General features: G+C 44.8%; 1 protein-coding gene across 8 annotated transcripts in view; it reads right to left on the bottom strand.

Moving 5' to 3' along the window:
* Positions 1-13,595, bottom strand: part of fgfr3 (fibroblast growth factor receptor 3) — an 81,279-nt gene extending 67,684 nt beyond the window's left edge. For 4 of the 8 annotated variants that reach the window (XM_071497455.1, XM_071497454.1, XM_071497456.1 and 1 more), the window contains exons 1-2: positions 13,137-13,595; positions 8,168-8,387 (exon numbers count right to left, since the gene is read on the bottom strand). In XM_071497455.1, coding sequence (XP_071353556.1) covers positions 8,168-8,309 — 142 coding nt within the window. In that variant the 5' untranslated portion in view covers positions 8,310-8,387; positions 13,137-13,595. The remainder of the gene's footprint in view (positions 1-8,167; positions 8,388-13,136) is intronic. The other 4 variants (XM_071497450.1, XM_071497452.1, XM_071497449.1 and 1 more) reach the window with 2 other exon arrangements.
* Between the last annotated feature and the right edge of the window lie 682 nt (positions 13,596-14,277).

Genomic DNA, 14,277 nt, shown 5'->3' with positions numbered 1-14,277 from the left:
TATTAAGTTAACATTTTTATCCACTGGAGCTTTTCCTGGTTGAGTTTGCAGTCACAGAGCTTTAAATTCCCATCATAGCAGCCTATACAATCATTCGCCATGTTTTAAGTTTTGCACAAAGATCTGAGATCATGTGGATCAACGTTACATCTTCTTACATCGTGTGTCCCCGTGTTAGTCAGGTTGGGCCATTAACGGGCTGATACTGTGTCTGATCCCAGGATACTGATATTTGGAAGCTAAGACCTGTATGTATGTGTCAGTCAGTGACCTGTCTGGTGTTTATAAGGTATATTTGGTTGTGTTTATGACAACGCACAGAATAAGTGTGTATGTGAGGAGAGAGCTACACAACTGAGGCTAAATGTGCTTCATAATAAGGAGAAACACAAAAACCAGAAACAAAACCAGAGCTGAGAAAATACCAGTGAAGCAACATTAGTGAGAGAAGTAAAATAGACGCACAAAGAAACAGAAACAAGTACATGACTGTGTGTGTCTGTGTGTGGCTGAAGAGCCATTTGGGGTGTGGAGGGGGAGTCAAGGGGCTGAGTGATGGGTGGGACAGATCAAGCCTGGATTGTGTGTGTGTGTGTGTGTGTGTGTGTGTGTGTGTGTGTGTGTCTGTGTGTGTGAGAGAGAGAGTGTTGGACTCCTTACAGCTCAGCACACAACCTGCCATCTGTTTGCCTCTGCCAGCAACAAAATACACTCTTCCAGTGGGGTTGGCTCAAAGTGCACACACACACACACACACACACACACACAAACATGTTTATACATGCAAAAGGACAGTGTACATTGGCTTCATTTTGTAATTGCCATCCATCATGACAATTCAGTCAAAATTATGTAATTAAATCAATGGTGGCCATAAATCCAGGTGTCAAGAGAGAGAGAGAGAGAAAGATGATGGGAAAAAGAGAGAGAGAGAGAGAGAGAGAGAGAGAGAAAGTGAGTGAGGTGGTTGAAAGGAGACATGTAACTTTGAGTAAAACGCCATCAACCAGTCTCTTCATAGCACAAAAATATTTTGTCAGATTAAACTGCCGTTCCAGCTGACTAACCCCCAACTCCCACCCTCCCCTCCCTGCGCACCCTCCAAAAGCAGTCCTCCTGATACGACACAACGAGCCTCTTTGTTCCCCTCCATGTCTGCCTTATCTGTTAAGTATCTCAACAATTTCCTTAAGGGGAGCTTTGTAATTAAAAACCCGCCGTATGTCAACGCCGCTGTCAGCCAGCAGGCTGAGAGCCGTCCTGAATCGCAGCCAGAGGTAGAGCAGAGGACATATACGTGTGTGTGTGTGTGTGTGTGTGTATGTGTGTGTGTAGGTGCTAGGAAAACATCATTAGGCTGAAACTGGCAGTACATGCAGCAATCAGAGGGATCAGATACTGATGGAGACTTGAAAAAGTGCCAAAAAAGAAAAAACATAAGAGCTGATATCTGTGAAGATTTAAAATGTGTTTGTGTGACTGTCACATTATATCTGTGTGTGCGCTGAATGGGGATAAAAGTGAGGAGAAAGAGACATAAAGAACTGGAGAAAAAAAAACCCCACTGCTGAAAAGGTTGCAGGGGTTGGACGTGAGCAGAGCACACAGACAGGTCTGTATTTTAATCCATAATTCATCGAGTGACATGCAGAGAGGCTTTCAAAGGGCATTAATGAGGTGTATTAATACATACATAGCTTTGGCCTGCAGACAGGGTTTGAACAAAGACCGCTGGCTGACAGTGACCTTCTGATCTACAGCTGTCTGCAGATTTTTCCCATCCCTGGCGAAGGCTTGCCTGAGTGGACATTTGACCAAACCTGAGAAAGTCTGCTGACTCCTGGGAGGATTTCACACTCCATACAGGACAACAGTGACAGTGAATGAGGTTACTGTCAAGGGAGAAATCAAGACAGAGGGCTTTTAATTTGAAATTAAGCTCTGATTAGAGCTGAGTATTGTTTTAAAACTAAAATAAATCTGACTTTAAAGCTGCTCCACAGAGCATTTTAGCATCTTTCAGCTCATTGTTTTGGTTTTATGACCTGCAGCTTTACTGTCTGGGTTCACTCACAGTGACAGACAACTGTTCCTGTAGGTTACCTGCCCAGCACCAGATGGCATGTAAAGTAAGTCTCAGGAGGTGGTGGAGACCAAAACAGAGCTAAAAGGAGAGTGAATATTGGATACTGGACAAAAAACACAGTGACACAAATCAAACTTAATGCTAATGTTGCACCACATCTGCCCCATGCAACTATTTGCTAAGAAGTTCTCAATGTCAGTGTTATGTTCACAGCTTGTTTCCCTCAAGTGCCAAAGACATAATTTAATGCAGGTTTAAGAAATGTAAACATGACAATGTTCTCGAATGGTCTAAACACAGCCATACAAGTATTTTGTTGATTTTAAGTTTAAAATCAACAGAATTTTTGATTTAAAAACAGGTTGTTGAAGTATTCAGAGCCAGCTTTACTCTACAGGTTTCAATACTCATTCATACCGATGTCAGATAAAGAAGTTTAATGTCCAGCCACAGGCCTGAAATATAAGTCCCTCTCTGTTTCACAATGTAGACTGATTCAAAATGACCATTTTTCACTTCAGTCTGTGATCTGATATGAAAACCTTTAATAACATTTTGCTTAGCAACAGGCTTTTTCCACTTGTGCTCAGCCGTGTGTTATCCTTGGAAAAATACTGCGTCTAGACAGTAATACAGTGAGTGCTTAATGAAAATCTCCCAAATACATAATATGCTCACGAGGATGAGATGAAACAAAGTGAAATATGTTCTTGAAAATATATCTATTAGCTGGTTTCTCCTGAAGGACGTCCACTGTGTGAATTCAGGGCCTTCTATAGTTTAATGTATAAATTGATTGTTATGGGTAACAATGCTTTGCTGTACATCGTGAATCTGCCTTACAGCAGTGCAGGAGAAGCACCCCACTGTGATCCCTTGTTAAACGGGACTCTGAGTCGTGTTTAATGTTTCAAACCCATCCAGAAAAGTGTCCAGCGTGTCTGCTGGATTAAGTGCCTGATGGACTGAGGATAGAACAGTCATTGTTCAACAAATAGTCATTCTCCAAAGCTTATTTGGCGTGCGCACATCCCATGCTTGCCAAAAGATTTCTTGATAAAGTTGCCAGGGAAATGAACATTCATGCAGGGACACGGAGAACCAGAGAGTGTTGCTGCTGCTGCTGCTGAGAGAAGACGACGACGAAAAGGAACCGCTCGGTGTAAACTGTAACTGTCGGAGTCATGTAAAGCCCACACATGGAGCAGAACTCATTTACATAATAGTATGATTAAATGGTACAGATGGTGAGTGCACCACGGAAAATTACACTACACTACCGTCACACTTGAAAAAATAATGTTTCTATAAATGCAAACTGGAAAAGGCAAAAATAAATCTTCAGGCTCAGAAAACCAATCAACCAGACTGTGTCGGAAAAATCAACACTGGGTATTTATGATACATATCACTGTTCATTAACATCTGACAGTATAAAATAAGAATTAAAAAGCTAAAGTAGTGATTCCAATAATCTGTCTCACCATACCTGTCCTGCCCTGCTCGGTCCTGCTGGAGCAAACTGATCAGATCTGTTTACATGTCATCATGTAGTCCAGATCTTCTCCGCTGCTCTGTTTTACTCTGAAAGGAATAATTTAACCCAGAGTGCCTCTACCACCTGTTTGTCTGTTGCATATCTGAATTTCAGACAACAAACAATGCAATTAGTTCAATTGCAGTGCTTATCTGATTTTAAAACACTGAAATTAAAGTGTCCTTTTATAGGAAATTTGCAGATCAGAAAATACGTCTGTTTTTTTTTTCAGCACCATGGAAGAAGGTGGAAACGTTTTTCAGCGTAGTCCCAGAATACAGCAAAGGAACCAGAGGTGATCTTGGGTGGACGAGGGCAAAAGACACCGAGGACAGTGTGACAGTGAAATCTGTCCTCCTCCAGAGATGAGCTGAAGAACAGTTGCTAAATACTACAGGCTGCACACACACACACACACACACACACACACACACACACACACACACACACACACACACACAGTCTTCAGGAGAGGTCTTCAAATTCAAGAGTGTGTGATAGAGAGAGAGGAAGAAAACAAAATTTGGCAGAGAAAAAGACACAATGAGCAACAGAGTGACAGAGAGAGTGGCGTGGTAGTGTGTGTGTGTGTGTGTGTGTGTGTGTGTGTGTGTGTGTGTGTGTGTGTGTGTGTGTGTGTGTGTGACTTGTAGTGCCTGCGTAAATCTGAGGATGGCGTGGCTTTAACGAGTCTCCTAACGATCCAAACAACCCCTGCTGACATTTACAGTCCTTGCCAGGAGGGGAGGCAGGGGGTTAGTGACCTCACACAGACACCCACCCAACCACACACACACGCACACACAAACACACACACACGCACACACAAACAGAGACACACACACTTTCTGTCTCTAAAAATGACACAGATATTTGCTTTCTTCTCTGGTTGAGGGCAAACTGACCACACACCCACGCTGTCTCTTTCTCTCTCTCTCTCTCTCTCTCTCTCTCTCTCTCTCTCTCTCTCTCTCTCTCTCACACTCACACACACACACACACACACACACACACACACACACACACACACACACACACACACACACAGACTCAGATGCAATGGCAAAACTGAATGTGCTGAATTTATATGTCTGCCGCTTCACAGACAACGTCAGAGCTGAGGAGCCAAATATTTCATCTGAGCTCCACGGGGGCACCGGTGGGGGGTGTGTGTGGTCAGTAAATATAGAGGGGAGAAGAATAACACACACACACACACACACACACACACGGCCTCTGGTCTTTGTCATCAGTCTCTCACATCGGTCAACTTGGCCTCTCAAACGTTTCTTTCTTTTTGCAGGACATTTGGAAATGCCACCAGCCTTTGGAGAAATAAACAACGCCTCGCTCTGAAACAACATTTTGGTGGACTTAATGGAAACAAGGCACTACACTTCACACACACACACACACACACACACACACCGCAGTGTCTCCTTACCTCACACATGCATAAATACAGTCCAGAGAATGAGTTGAAGACTTATTCCAGAGAGCATTTTTTTAGCCCTGCTCTTTTTCTGAGCCTTTTTAAATAGACTGGGATGAACTGTTTGCAATGCATTCTGGGAAATCTCTATCACAACCAAATTTTTTTTCTTAATATATATTTAAGATAAGTATGTAACATCACTTAAACATCTTATCAAGTATGTAAAATAGTTTTCTAATTAATAAACGTATATTTTCTGTATCAGTTTCTGTATCCTGGTAAGACATACCTATGGTGGCCCAGAGGGGTCAGTGGCTACATCTGCACATTAATCTGTAGCAGCTCAAGGAAAATAAACTTCACTATTTAGTAATATTATTAACGAGTCAGTGCAAATTGTCGTTTAATTACCTTTCATTTTATATTAACATGCCTGCTGTAAACTTTCAAGGGCACTTTTGTCCTCAGCACCCGCTAATTTCTGACCCTGACACACACATTAATCCACAACCCCCACACACAGTCTCACACACACACAAGCCCACACAGCATTACACACAGAAAACACAACCCTAAGTGACAACTTTGCAGCTCGGTGCTGTGGCGGCTGAGGGGAAATCGTGCCATCTGCCAGTAAACGACTGTCACTTTATCCCTACTGCTCGTCCATCTGTGGACGTGGGGCTGTCTGCTGGAGGCCAGGGGGCGGCGGGGGGGGCAGCAGAGGCACGACGCAGGCCGGAGATGCCCACCAGCCACTCAGGCCACTGCATGTGGGCTTCACAGCTTTCTTTATCACCTTATCATATAGAACAGTTTTACGATTGGCGGAATCAAAAGGTTAATATGGAACCTGAAAGTTACAGTTTAAATATAAATGACCATCGAGGATGTGCTTTGGTCTCTTTATGAATTCCATCTTTCTTTAAAAATGAAATATTTTACAACTGATACATTTTTAACAAACTATTATCACTATTTTCCCCCTTTACCACAGCATGGAGACCAAGGAAAGTTTCAAATGCAGGATTTCCAGGCTGTTTTTCTGGCACCTTTAAAACATTAAAGGCAAATGACAGAAAAACAAATCTAATCCCAGGAACTGTCCTCTATGGAAACACGGCTGCACAGGTTGCATATTATCACTTGATCGTCATCTGACACATCCCGGCTGCATCTGGGCAGGTTTGCATTAACATGAAGGTACGGAGATCACAGCCTGGACACCCATCACCCGGAGGGGTTTAAAAAAAACAACAAAACACCCCCTGCTTTTTGGATGATGCCAAGCATGATGGGCTGTGATGGCTCCCAGCAGGGAAGGTAATCAGGCGGACAGAATCACAACATGTCTGTTGTAACATTGGGGTTTTACATGAGAGAGGGCAGGGGGGCAGAAAGATGAGAGCTGGGGGATTTTCTTGGCTACAGAGAGCAGGTAGGACACAGGTAACAGACACAGCCTGGATTCAGAAACTGAGCCTTAAAACGATCCGTCAGGACTTCTGGAACTTTGTGATGTCACAACAAAGCAGTCACTGCTCTCACCTTGACCTACCATCCAACTTTGCAGGATTTGGTTTCTCTGATTGTTTACCTGATATCTGCTATTTTTTTATTGGACCACTCAGAAAACAGTCTCACACACACACAAACACACACACACAGACACACTGTACGTCTATGTTCTTGCATGCACACACAGTGTACCTCAGCTTGCATTAGACAGCTGGGTCCTGTCCAGAAAGTGTCCAGTTCCTCGTCTTTCTTAACGCACTGTAGCATGTGAAGTGTGTCAAAGTCTCATTTTAAATAACTCTCACACACGAAAAAATGAAGGGTGGAGGAAAAAAAAAACACAACACTTGGCTAGAGCCTCAGAAAGAGATTACTCTGCTGTGTTCGTTTTTTTGCACAATATGGAGAGATTAAAGCAAACACAGTCAACGTTTACTTTGGATTGATCTTTGGGTATTTCTCTGCCTCGAGAACAAAGAGGGAAAATCGCGCTAAGCTCAGCGAACCGAGAAGAGTCCAATTAAATCCTCCTCGTAAAAAAAAAAAAAGGCTCCACTACATTCTCATAAACAATAAATGTGCTTTTTGAAATGCCCCTATTTGAAGTGATGAACACACAGAAAGCTGCTTCTGAGCAGATGTCATATTAGTATGGAAAATGAAGCAAGTAACAACAGAGGAGGAGAAATTAATGTGTGTGATGAGCTGAACTTCATCTGTCATGTTTTTGGACGAGCTTCCTTTCAAGCTTCTGGTTCATAACGGAGCGTAAAGCCAACTTGAGGAGGTTCTCCTGCGCTGTGTTTTATTGATGCGCTGCAGGAAAAGTGTTGCTATTTGTCCAAACAACAGATACTCAATTCACAGTGATACAAAACTCAGCATTTCAGAAGTTGGAACCATCAATATTTGGCAATTTTCGTTGATAAATGACCAACGATCAACTAATCAATTCGTCAACTAATGATTTCACCACTTAAAAACCAATTAGGATCATACAGTCAGTCAACTGTGTGATCCTTCACGTTTCTTCATTAGATGAATTCTTATAAACTTTGAAGAAAACTCCTTGTTCGAAAACTGTGACACCTTCAAGGACCTGCAGCTGCTGTCTTGCTGTCTTTAATGTCTTAAATGTAATGTAAAAAAGGCCTTAATTGTATCTCAGTACACTAAACCTTGTCGCTTTGTGTCCTGAAAATTGTCAAATTGCTTCATAATGGTGCAGTTTGGAATTTCCTGGCGTCTGTTGCTCAGCATCCTTGAAGGCATCACTACGGTGGCCCTGAGAGTTCAACGCACTGCAGCTTAAAAAAATCTTCATAAACAGACAAAACGCAAACGAATTCAGGAGACATCTTAGTCGTTTTGACAACACACGTGCTGCAAATACTCACAGCAGAATTGTTTCCAGGGGACACTAAAAAGTGATGGACCCAGCTGCGACGCACTTGCATGGATGTATCACAATACATGTGCACTTGTTGTTCAATGCTTTATACTTCAAAAGTCACAAAGAGGTGAACAACAACAAGACCTGAACCCTCAGGGCCACCGTACATTACCAGTATTGCTTGATGCTGTTTCCTACCTGTGGGCTGAGCGGTGGGCAGCCTGGCCGGAGCGACACAGAGAGGCAGGAGGAAGGAAATCCAGAGTGAGCACCACAGAGCCGTCATTCCTCTGGACGACGAGGTGAGACACAGAGCAGCGAGGCCCGACTCAGACAACATCCTCCGTTCGCATGCTGTCCAGCAGAACGGCGGCCTCTGACGCCGCAAGAAACTATCCAAAACCTTCCCGCCGCTGACCTGAAACACAATAAAAACACAGGGGGGGATCGATCAGAGCTGAGTGAGAGAGCGAGAGAAGTCTGAGCGTGCAATCAGAGAAGAAGTAAGATGGTAAAATTGAACACAGCTAGTAAGAAGCGCCTCGGGGTCTGCACGAATGCTGCCATATTCTGACCTGACATTCCACACAGATTTCAAGGATTAGGGTGGAAATCCCTCTTCGCAGTTTTTCTCAGAAACTTTCTCAGAGCACCTGATCGTTAACATGGCTGGAGAGGGGCTCTGACACAGACCAGCTCTGTGCCATACCCCTCGTCTGCGATACAAGTTCATTAACCAATCAGTTCACTCTGCTGCACCAGGATTAAAAACCACAATATTTCAGACCCAAACAGCCCCGTCATTCCTTCCACAGACTCTTCTTCTGCTTGAGAAACCTTTCTGCATGGTTTAGCAACCGACTGACACGGATTCACTAATCCTGCTGCAGGATGAGGAATGGCGAAGTCTACACTATCAGTTGCCCAACGTGCCCGGAGGCTCGCAGGAGGGAGGAGGGAGGAGGGAGGAGGGAGGAGGAGGAGGAGGAGGAGGGAGGAGAGTGGCGGCCACGGCGAGCGACGGCAGAGCGCTCTGCTCTCTGTTTGCTTAAGCAGGGAGAAGCTGGAATGCACCGAGGTTCGAGGAGAAAGCTCTGAGAGAGGTGCCCAGAAAAGCAAAGCACACACACACACACACACACACACACACACACACACACACACACACACACACACACAGTTAGCTTAAACTTTAGCGGCTCTGTCCAGATTCAGAATAGCTTTGTCTGTGAGACGTCCACCCTGACAATAACACACACACACACACACACACACACACACACACGCACAAACGTTTGAGAGCGGGCTTTGCTTGCACACACAGAGGTGTATTGTAGGAACACACAGTCCAGAGAAAGGTTGTGTTGTCTTAAGTCTTAACAGTGCTGTTTTTCTTTCCCTCTGAGGACCTGTGACCCAGTCCTTGCTCAGCACAAAGTGGAGCCCGGCCGGCTCGGCGAGGCTCTGTTTGCACATTATCGCTCCTGAACGCAGCACAAAACACCGACTGGGAGAACTTCACAGGACTCACATGAATAGATGAGGCAGCACACACACACACACAAAAAACACACAAACACACACTGTCCTAATCTAAACACTGCCACCACACCTTTCATGCTTCAACATACATTGAAGCCTTTCATGTCTCCTATGTGCTCTCCAGAGAGCTCTTCTTCTCCTCCTCCTCCTCCTCCTCCTCCTCCTCTGTCAGCCCATCCTCACCTTCTTACAACACAGGACGCCTACACGCTGCTGCGGTTTGTTTATACAGAACGATAAGGCCTTCGCTCTCCGGGCGCTGAGGTAGCTGATTGCAGGCCCTCTCTCTGATTTGAAAAGTTTAGTTTTCTCTGGCAGACACACACACACACACACTTACACACACACAGAAAATCTCCGCTTTTTATGGGCACTTCACTTTGAGAGCTGACAAAGCTGCAGAGTTGGTCGGAGTCATCGTGCTGCAGATGTGTTTAGACAGGCAGCCTGACAGCCTCTTGAGCCACATGTGAAGACACTGGAAAACATCACAGGCTTTTTGCGTCGACTAATTTGGTGACAGGTATTAGTTTAGACTACCTCACGTACAAAGCGAATCCTTGAGTTTGAGGAGCAGCCTTATATTTGCTGATTGATGGCATGAAACTGAAACTAATTACAGTCAGTGTAAGCGCAGTAGGTAATGTTTGCCCCTACTTGACAAAATAGTAGCCTCACATCCTGTTTCAGGAAATATTTTACACCAAAGTGGACATGCAGAACATTAAGAATGAACTCTTCACACCAACTAAAAACACTTTGATTTCACTTAACAACCTCCAGGAGCAGAGAGGAAGAAGAAGAAGAAGAGGAGGAGGCGGTATGGATCCCAAAGACCCAGCGTGGAGGTTCAAAGCCTCCGAAGTGTTTTCATGCTAACATTTTCTTAAAGCATCAAAAGGGAAACACAGCCACTGCTGTGAATAATGCATGAATATTAATCATGCAGAACTATCTCCACATTGTAATAGCTCCAAGGCAGAGAAGTGCTTTAACCGGGGTTCAAATCCCTGTCATCCCTCTCCCCTCAGTGAGGATCAATGCCAGGAAATCACGTGCTCGTCACACCTCTCCGGAGCATCAGTAATCTTTAATTATTAAGCCGGAGAATCAACAGCCAAGGCCAGATCCACTTTGTCATTTTGGGAAAAGGGGATTAGAGGTTTTTGGGTTTTTTTTGGGGGGGAGAGCACAAGTGCAAACAGCAGCCGGGCGGAGCGCAGAAGGGAAAGACAGAAACACAAGAGGGTCGTCTTCCATATCATCTACACTCTCTCTTCTCCTCCTTTTGTTCTAGTGTCTCCGCTCCTCGCCCGCTGCCTCCCTTCCTCTCCACTCCTCTCCTGCCTTTATCGCACCACCACCCTCTCCTCTCTTCAGAGCACTCACTCCACACAGCACCCTCAGGTGAGAAGAGATATCGATCAGCTGAGAGGCAGAGAGAGAGAGAGAGAGAGAGAGAGCGAGCTGTCAGAGGTGCAGTGTGACTCCAGGTGTGGATGCGCTGCAGGCTGTGGACTCAGCTCACCTCCGGCTGACACTCAGTCAGTCGTGTCGTGAGTCTTATGCTGCACGTGTAAAAAGACTACAGCACCTGTCCACACATTTGTCCTCAGCATCAAACACAGGATACAGAAGGACACTTCAGTCCCTCTGGGAATACAGAAGAAACCACTGAATATAATTAAACAGGAAGGTCTTCAGACAGAGATCACACTCTCTGACACTGTATCTGCAGACACCATGGGAAATTAAGCTGTTATAAAGCTTAATTACGTTGATAGAAACTGTCTCAGACATATAACATGGATGTCCATGTGAAGTGGGGAAAAAGAAAATATCATTAAGTACTATCCGGCTACTGTTAACTTTATTTTGAAGGTTACAGGCTCAGTGTGAGCTCCTGCAGGAATACAGGTCTGTTCACGAATCAAATGTAGAGCAATGAAGCCCAGTAAAGTTTATAATTGAGTATCACAGACATTTTCTAAGTCACAAGAGTCCTGCGGGAAAATTACCACAGAGGCCAGATAAGGTCACTGCTGCAAAACATAAGGATTTTCTAACTGGAACATACCAGTGACTGGATGTTTGTGCATGACAGAGATCAGCTTTTCTTCTCAAATTAGACAAGTTGGAGCCAATTAATGCCGCGTTCTTCCTTTCTGAAAGAGAAGAGGAGGAAAAGAGGCACAAAACCTGCACGCAGGGCGATGGTCTCAGGCCAATTTCGGTAATGAAAAGAGGCAATCAGAGTCTCATTTGGAACCGAACTGTGTCTGAGGCTCGCCTCTGATTGAAAACGCAGCAAACTGGCATGCGTTATTTCTCGGGTCAATAGATACAATTAATTTGCAGCATTAGGCCAACTATTATCACCCGCACGCTTGTTTTACGGCTCCCAAATCTCATTTCAGACCCCCCCCCCCCAGCTATAATCCGGTAATTAATTTTCTCCGGTGATGACTTGTCATGGTGTAAGTCAAAGCTGAGCTGAGTGGCCAAAATCACCATCTGAATCCCATTGAAGCGCCTGTGTTTGAAGAGGGGCTGACTGATCTGCTGCTGAGGAGAGAGGGGGGGGGGGGGGGGGGGGGGGGTCTGCTGCTTTCTGGAGAAACTTCAGAGATGATCAGAGGCATTAGTGAGTGCGGCTGATGTGTAATTCATGCTCCGAACCAGAGAAGACGTCACTGTTGCAGAGAGAAGAAAAGGCGTGTTCGTCCTCGCCGGAACAGGACAGGCAATATTTTACTTTTTAACAGTGACATTATGGGAGGAGGCGTTTGATTGATGACCAGTGGAAACCAAACTCATCTCAGACGCATCTAATGGGCATCTCCAACCCTCATCAGGGCTGAGAGACGAGCGTAATGTAATTATTCATAACCCTCGTTTTCCTTATATTTGTACCACTGGCCTCCACATGTTTCCACCATTCAAGGAATTTAATGGGAACCAAGGTGTCAGTATTTTAAAATGAGGTGGGATCAGGATGACTTTTGATTTTGATACATTTTCTCAAGCGAGATGATTTTCATTGAAGACAAGAAAAACATGAAACAGTAAAAAAATATTTCCAGCTCAAACGTATAGTGATTTTTCGCAGTGTGCGTAATTTCATCCACAGAAACGAACCACACACAGCGAATCCAGCACATATATGAGCTGTGACATGAACCTCCCCTGCGCTCTCTCCTCACGCCGAAGTGGTAGAAAAAAAGAAAAAAGGCACAGACTGCGTCCTTTCCTCACTTCGCTGACACCAGCCGAGACGCGCAGAGTACGCACAGACCAAGGACGGGCCGACCGAGCGCTCCCCTCTGCGCCACCTGCACGGTGCTGCTGGTCCCCGCAGCTCCACGGCCGTGGGGCTGCTGGTCCCCGCAGCTCCACGGCCGTGGGGCTGCTGGTCCCCGCAGCTCCACGCTTCACACACTCTGCACACACTCTTCAGTGCAACACGGCGACTTAACGCTTAGAGACTGGGAAGCTCAACCTGTCCGACGCACATCTACAAGGAAGTGAGGCTATTTCTCTCATGACCCAGAGGCTCATAATAAGAAACTGTAATAATAATAATAATAATAATAATAATAATAATAATAATAATAGGTCTACTTACCCAGAGTATTCCGTTTTGACAGCAAATCTCTGCCTTTCAGATTTCAGATGTCACCAAGCATTCAGAAGAAAACAGCTTTTATTCTCCGGTAAACTTCACAAAACCCCAAAACTACTCTTAAATCCCTCGGCCCCCGCGCTCCGGGGAGCAGTTTTGGCGACAGTGAGAAAGAAAAAAGTCAGAAATCCCCCTCACGACTTGACAGCGAAAGTCCTCGGCTCGGGCACCGCCGCTGCGAAAGCCAACTTCTTCACTAAATCCCGTTTTCCACTGCGCGCTGCTGCCCAAAGTGTCCAAACGTCCAGGACGCGGTCATCCTGCTGTGGAGCGCAGCCGTGCGGAGCCGTGTGGAGCCGGGGACGGGACGCAGGGGACGGGACGCAGGGACGCGGCTCCTCGCTCCTCTCCAGCGCGGATGCCAGTCGGTGTGCTTCGTAGCCTCAGGTCAACCAACTCGCACTGGTGGCTCTCCTCCGCTGGCTGCATGTGAAGTAGGAGCTGCCGCCAAGACAGCCCAGCTCGGAGGCAACAGGAGTTCCGGGATGGAGTTTCACAATAAGAGCGTGAGTTATTTGATGAACTGGTGACGCAATGATTTTACTACACTCTAAGGTACTTTTTTTTTTTTTTTTTTTTAACATTATATTAAAGAAGAAGACGACATTAATTCGGCAGCTTTGTCAAAATGCCTGTTAGCTAAAAGCTAAAAGTCAGTTTTAATGAGAGAAATTAAGAAGTTCACTTGTTTTCACTGATATAAAATCTTTTGTTTCAAGACATAAAGTCAGTTTAAACAGATCTAAAGGAGCAACCTCAACACCTGAGTCCCACATCTTTAAAATCTGTAATGAATTTAATTTTATTTCACTGTCAGTTATGTCATCTTGATCTTTTGATTAGCCTATTGTGTCCTATGTATTTTGTTGTTTGTTTAGATAATAAGTTATTTTAAATGCTTTTAACAGGCTAGATTTATCTATATTATATATTGAGTTATGCCGCAGCCTAAATATCAGTGATTACAAATAGGCCAAATAAGAAACATGACAAAAGCGATGAGGAATAACCTAAGTGAGTCACATGGATCACAAATGAGTCATTAAAACAATCGCAAGACTAGGCTTTTACTTTGAAGGCTCAA

The sequence above is a fragment of the Trachinotus anak genome, unplaced genomic scaffold (assembly GCF_046630095.1).
Source record: "Trachinotus anak isolate AG129_WGS33_773 ecotype Australia unplaced genomic scaffold, CSIRO_AGI_Tana_v1 ptg000015l, whole genome shotgun sequence".
In the NCBI taxonomy this organism is placed as follows: Eukaryota; Metazoa; Chordata; class Actinopteri; order Carangiformes; family Carangidae; genus Trachinotus; species Trachinotus anak.
The sequence above is the reverse complement of the archived record's forward strand: the minus strand, read 5'-3'. Positions and strand labels throughout refer to the sequence as shown.